The sequence below is a fragment of the Sinocyclocheilus rhinocerous genome, unplaced genomic scaffold (genome assembly GCF_001515625.1).
Source record: "Sinocyclocheilus rhinocerous isolate Xijiao unplaced genomic scaffold, SAMN03320098_v1.1 scaffold37436, whole genome shotgun sequence".
In the NCBI taxonomy this organism is placed as follows: Eukaryota; Metazoa; Chordata; class Actinopteri; order Cypriniformes; family Cyprinidae; genus Sinocyclocheilus; species Sinocyclocheilus rhinocerous.
In genome coordinates, this window is record NW_015624023.1 from 1 (window position 1) to 7,199 (window position 7,199).

Consider the following 7,199-nt stretch of genomic DNA (forward strand, 5'->3'; position numbering starts at 1 on the left):
ATCTAATCAGGTTAGATAATCTTCCAAACAGCAGGTGGCACTGTCGGAAAAAACGATAGTTCTGGGAGTGCTGGTCTGAGCATGCAGGTTTTTTTTTTTTAAAGTTATGCTTCCATTTACAACAAACAAACAAGGTACATAAACACATCACATAATCTAACAACATGTGAACAGCCTTAGGTTGAGCATAACCAGTGATAAACAAGATCACAATAAACCAATAATAAAGAAGAAAATAAAATAAATATATAGAACAAATAAAACAAACCAATAGGGGCTTTTTACATTAGTTTATACATGCCCCAAAAACGAAATCAATTTGAGAGCTTTCTTGTTTTTAACCAATTCTAAAGATTTGCACAAAATTTTAACCTCATTCATCCACTGGTTAAAGTTGGGTTTAGATTTAAACCATCTACATTTATGAATGAAAAACTTTCCAAGACAAAGCAAGAAATTAATAACAAAATCCAACTCTTTGTTTTCCATACAAATACAGAGAGCAACATTATGCAAATTTCAGTATAATACTGAATAAATTTTTTAAAGAGTTTGGCATATAACAGCATTTTAGCTCTGATATTGAAATAACTTTTCTGAAAATATTTACAACAGTAGGCAACTTGTCTTTTTTCACATCACATTAAAACAATGGTAGTGTCTATATAAGAAATCTCACTTGGATTAGGAGTCTTCTGCACCACTACACCATTCTCTTGGAAGACAACACAAATTCACAGAAGGTAAAATAATTGGACACTGATATTTAAACCTTTCTACCTTTATCATCTGCGGTATTATTTGCATTTTAACAGACAAATGGCATCATCTGGTGGGTATTTGAGGACCAGCAGCTAAAGGCATTACAGCACAGTGAGCTCAACCGCAGAATGCTATTGATGCTGGTTTCTTCTAGATCACATAACAGTACACTACAGTCATATATCATACATGCTTGTACAATATCGCGCACACACTGAATCTGTCACCATCGGACATCTGCTGGAAACTTGTGTAAAGCTATCAAGTTAACACAAGTCCCCAGATGATCTACAACGCTGGAACTGTTGTGTAAATTGTAAGCATTGTTACTCACGCACCAAATGCAACAAATGCATTTGCTCTGGCACTTGTCCTCTGAATTCAGCGGAATCTGAAAGAAAATGTGATTTGTGTGACATTAAAGACTATGTTTTTGAAAGATGTGATTGACTAATGAAATGAGTGTCACACAGATATATTTATTTTGATATATAATCCATTTAAAGTCAGGGTGTTTAATGGTGCTTTTTGTTAGGAAACTGATTTTGCTGATGAGCACTCCTTCACAGTGCTGATATAAAATAAGATCATTATTACACAGAAAGATTTGAGTTACTCACCAGAGACAAAAACCATAAATCTCTTGAATGAGGGTTTTCTACTTCCAATGATCTTTAGTTTATAGAGTCCAGCGTGTTCAGTTGTGATGTTTGTGATGGTCAGAGACCCAGTTTGATGATCCACATTCAGTCTGTCTCTGAAACTCACATCAGGGACATCATACATAGTGATCTCGGTCTCTCCTTTCAATTTCACTATAGGAGACTTTTCCTTTCCAAACTTCCATAGGATTGCATCATTTGTCTGTATTTTAGTATCAGAGTTTAGAGTGACAGAACCCCCCTCGATCACTACTACTGGATTCACTTCATCTGTATCAGCAGCACACAGAAATACAGAAATTAGAACAAGAAAACCAACAGTAACAGAAATGAACAAAATCAGGTAATTCGCTCCAAATCTATGTGTCAGCGACTTCTAAGTTCATAATTTGTGTAAAATTCTGTTTACGTTCTTTTATCTAAACAGGACGCTGTTTTGTTTTTTTAGCTCTGCCCGTGCAATCACATCTTCATTTTTTGGTTTGCCCTCCTCTACATTCTTAAAAATTAAGACTCCAAAAGGGTGTTTTTTTGGTTTGCCCTCCTCTACATTCTTAAAAATTAAGACTCCAAAAGGGTGTTTTTTTGGTTTGCCCTCCTCTACATTCTTAAAAATTAAGACTCCAAAAGGGTGTTTTTGCAGTGATGCCATAGAAGAACCATTTTTGGTTCCCCAAAGACCCTTTAAGTGAACAGTTCCTAAAAGAATCATTGTGAAGAACATTTTAAAAATCTAAAGAACCTTTTCTGCATTTAAAGGTTCCATGGATGTTCAAGGTTCTCCATAGAACCATTGCTGACAATAAATAACCTTTATTTTTAAGAGTGTATGGGATCGGCTTGGAGAATCAATCATTGTTTTTCTAGCAGAAGTTTTTGTATTCATCATGTCTCTTTTACAGTTGTAAGTTTACTTGAAGTCAGTGTGTAGGAGCGACTGCTTAGCTTGTTGAAGCTGGTCTTCTAGCCTGACCAGCCCAAAAGTGGTCAAAACCAGACAAAAGACCAGCCTGACCAGACTGGAAGACTAGCTAAGACCAGGTTCAACAGGTCAGGAAAACTGTTGTGCTTTCAGAAGACCACATAATAGTCATAAAGTACACATATGCATACACATACACACACAGTTGGTTATGAACGAACATTTTTACACATTTAAACCTTTAAACTGTTTGTCCCTTGCTTGTATTAGCTGTAATATTTACATTTTAGTTTAGAGATCTTCCAGCGATAGTAAATCACAACAGCAACTATAGTCGCAAACACCAGCAGAACAACAACCATCCCTGCTATTTCACCTGAAGACAGACGTGGTTCTGTAATGATAAACACTAAGTGTTAAAAAATTACATCAATACATACAATATTAGTATGAACATAAGTGAAATCAACTTTATGTTCAACTTAACTTTTTCACATTCATTTAAATAAACAATTTCAATAAAAAGTGATTGTCTTAAGTATCAAATCATTATGTTAATATGACAATCTTAATGATAACAATACTATTTTTTATATATATTTTATAGTATTTTGCACCAACATTTTTGAGAGTCTAACAAACAAGACATTTTATGCTAAAATTTGTTCATGTAACTTTAGGACTGTTTAATAGCTCTGAATACAATATTAACTTTGACAGATTTGATCGACTCACCATTGACAGTAACAATGAATCTCTGGTGTACAGTATGTCTGTTGCTGTTGATATTCAGTTCATAAAGTCCAGAGTTTGAGGTTTTGCATTCTGTTATAGTGAGAGATCCAGTCTGGTTATTAAGCTTCAGTTTGTCTCTGAATTGTCCGTTGTCACCATTATATATATAGAATATTTGGGCTGTTTTATTGATTTCAGCTATGACAGTGTCTCTAAACATCCACAGTATCAGATCATTGCTCTGTACTTCAGTGTCATCAGTGTGTAGAGTGACAGATTCTCCCTCCATCACTGACACAGTCTTCATTTCACCTATGATTACAAACACATGAAGAACAGCTCAGACGTCAATCAAATGCATACAGAAAGATGAAACAAATGTTGCAGTTAAAAACTTGTACTAATAAAGAGAAGAAAGAGAAATAAAATAAGAAATCAATTGGGCAGAGAAGGGGTGTACTTCATTCCCCAAGAACATATTAAGATTAAATTATAATAATAATAATAAACTTGGTGTAAGTATGCGCTCATCGTCCAGAAATGAACTATAATTCAATACTCAAATTTTCCTTAAATTAAAAAATTTATAAATATATATATATTCAGACCACAGATCCAGGCTTAGTGACTTTACATTAATATATAATATTAGTACTAGTAGGAATATAAGATTGGTAACATTTGACTTAAGATGAACATAATTGACAGCAAAATTGTCTTCCTTTAAAAATACCATGAAATGGCTGTCTAATGCTGGAAAGCTTGTACCTCGTTATCACGCGTTCAAGTTGGAAAAATAACATGCAAGTAACAAAAAAATAATTATCGTTATATTGTAAATAAACTCCATCTTACTTTAAAATTATGAGAATTAGGTTTATATCACTTATTTATACACTCTCAAAAAAGAAATGACAAAGCTCTCACCCTAAGATACAAAAACTAAAAGGTAAGTACATCTTTGTGCCTTATTTACCACTAAATGGTACATATTTCGAAAGGGTACTGCCCCAGACAGCTTTGTACCTTTCATCAGAGAGTTATGAAAACTAAATACTTTTGCAACATAACTTTTAACTTTACAATTGTGTGTAACTTGCTCTGTACTTCACATCTTTAAAATGTTTGAAATACAGCATGCATGACTGAAGTTGCATTGGAAAAATTTGTCCATGGCAAGCTTTTGTAAAATAATATACGTTGCTTCTTGTGCATGCATTTCACTGCAGTTTCAAAGTGAAATGTCCAGTATGTGTTGCTAAAAGATGTCCAAAACCTATTAATGTGACATTACCTTGTCATGTTACATTTCAACATTACATTGTTTCATGCACATTTAGAAATTAATTGTCTGGTGAGTGGCCCTAAATGTTTAGTGCTCTATTGCATTTGAAAATTACATACCACCTTAAAGGTAGGGTAGGAGATTAGTTTTTTTGTTATGCTGGTTGAAAGTCTGACCAATAGACCTGACCAATAGTGTTTACAAGCTCTTTTCATTCACTTGCACTAGGCTTTGTGGGCCGTGTTTCACAAGATTCATACTCGAGTGCTCCACATTGCAAGTGAATGCTGTACCAGGTGAGCTACAGTATACTGAGCAACTTTACAGAAAAGCCATACGGAACACGTAATGTGATGTTCTGTTTACAAATCATGCACTACTGCAAAAGTGTAAAAGCACTCATGACAGATAGTATTGTGCAAGTAAATGCGTAAATACAAGTTTGAATTAATCAGTAACCTGCTGCTGTAAACAAAATTTGTGAGAAAAGGAATTAAAGTTTTTTTGTGTGTGTTTTACTTCCACGAGTGGTCATTTCAGCTGAAAACTGCAGTGAACTCTATGTAGGCCTATATTTTTAAATGTAGGTAAAGACACAGTTTTCCAATAAGGCTATAATTCAAATGCACAGTTGCTGCAGCAAGTCACCCGAGAATGCATTCAATGCAAACATGATCATTTGAATCTAAATTGTTCAGTGGTGATCCAGTTCATTATTACATTGAAAGACATGAGCTACTCACCGCTGACAGTCACATTGAATGTCTTGTGTATGGTGTGTTTGATGCTGCTGGTACTGATGTCCACTTCATAAAGTCCAGAGTGATTGGTTCCAATGTTCTTGATGGTCAGAGATCCAGTCAAATAGTCTAGTTTTAGTCTGTGTCTGAATCTCTTATCAGCATCATCATATTTGAAGACTTTTCTAGTCTGTCTATTGTTTTCAGCAATAGGAGAGTTTTGATGTTCAAATCTCCATCGTATCACATCATCTCTTTGTATTTCAGTAAGACCAGTCTGTAGAGTGACTGAATCTCCCACCAGCACTGACACTGACTTCACTGCAGCTACAGCCACACCTGGAGAAGAAAAAGAAATAGTTACTAAGACTGCAACTATTCAGACCTTTACTGGTCCAAAACCAGCTTTACAACTTTTGAAGATTTCCTGGATAAAGTAACAACACCCGAGACCCTACAGAAGATGAGAGGTTTGGAGGAAGGATGGATGGATGGAAATCTAGAGGAAAATGTTGCCAAAAAATATTAATTGCAACTGTTCCATCAAACATAAATCAAACTCATTACAAAATACAAAAAAGGTCTCTTTTGAATCCCCATGTGCAAGAATGTGAATATGACAATGGCAGCAGCAAATAAAACAAATGACATAATACATTTTTATGCACAATTAAATCTGATCCATTTCTATTTGTACCAAAATGACACCTATCTTTACAAATGTGTTTATGTGTGCATTCAATTGCTTAAAAAATGACACTTACATTTGTCTTATAATTTTGAGCTCATACAGGTGTATATTTTACTGCATGCATTTGAGGGAGATGTCTGTAAATGTGATGCATCTATAACAAATATATTTTTGTGGAGTTCTGACACTGTTTTAATCTACTACTCATTTAAGCATGTTGTATCACAGCCACCACCAAAAAAGAAAAATATACTCACAACTGACATTGAATATCTTCCTTAAAGTATGTTTGCTGTTGGTCATTTCATAAGGTCCAGAGTGTTCAGTTCTGATGTTTCTGACAGTTAGATCTCCAGTTTGTATGTCCAGTTTCAACCGGCTTCTGAATCTCTGGTTAAGAACATCATCATATGTAGAGCTCTTATTGGCTGCTCTATTGATTTGAGCTATGAGGGCACCATCAGCTCCAAACCTCCACTGTATCACATCATCTTTCTGTATTTCAAGAAGAGCAGTGTGTAAAGTGACCGAATCTCCTTCTGTCACTGATACTGACTCACCAAACGCACCTGCAAATAAATAATAATAATAATAATAAAAGTTACACTGACAAAAATAAACAAATAAATAGAATAAAATAAAATTGTCACTATACAGATTTGATGTTATTTACTCTTGCTTAATAAATCTAATTTCATAATCTACATTAAATTTCGATATAAATTATGTTTAATTAAATAATAGGCAACTAAAAAACAGGTGAACAATAATCTGAATTTTGTAAAGATCTTTGATTCTCACTCTGCGCACATGAATTGTATAAAACATAACTCATAAATAACATAATTGTTCAGCTGGAAAATGTAAATTAGTGCATTTGTTGTAATAAAGGCAATCTGCAAAAGTATATAAATAAAGTATATATAAATCTCAGAGTGTCTTTACAATGGCAGTATCCAAGACTGGACACCGCCTTGTACCATGAACTAAAAATTATGTCGCACTTAGAAAAAAGTGCGGAAGTGTATAAAGTGAAACAGAAAGTTTCTTAGAAATGCACAAAGCTTACCGTCCATGAAAAAATTTAATACAAAGAACAATAAAATGCCCTTCATATTGCCGTAGATGTCAGTAAATTATGAGTTTCAGAAGATTATCAGTGGATATTATTTGTTGTAATCCGTTGTGTTTCTGGGTGTGTCAGTCACACATGTACCGACTGACAGAGAAAATCACTGAAAACTCGACTGAACATCGACAGACAAGCTCCGTGACAACTGATTATGTTATGCTGCATTAATCCGTGTATACCGTGTTACTGAAAAGTAGTGACGGTGAAATGAAACTTTTCGAAGTAGGCCTAACGTTACCGATCTTTCCCCTCAACTGTATCGTATAATGT

The 7,199-nt window shown here is 34.4% G+C and overlaps 1 protein-coding gene across 1 annotated transcript; it reads right to left on the minus strand.

Annotated features, from left to right (window-relative positions):
• Positions 1-679: 679 nt before the first annotated feature.
• Positions 680-6,912, minus strand: LOC107737659 (uncharacterized; the record flags this gene model as incomplete). Its single annotated transcript, XM_016549253.1, has 6 exons — positions 6,867-6,912; positions 6,058-6,366; positions 5,110-5,445; positions 3,082-3,393; positions 1,383-1,694; positions 680-715 (listed from the first exon to the last, which is right to left on the minus strand). Coding segments are annotated over exons 1-6 (1,351 nt in total), but the record flags the coding sequence as incomplete, so codon positions are not given.
• Between the last annotated feature and the right edge of the window lie 287 nt (positions 6,913-7,199).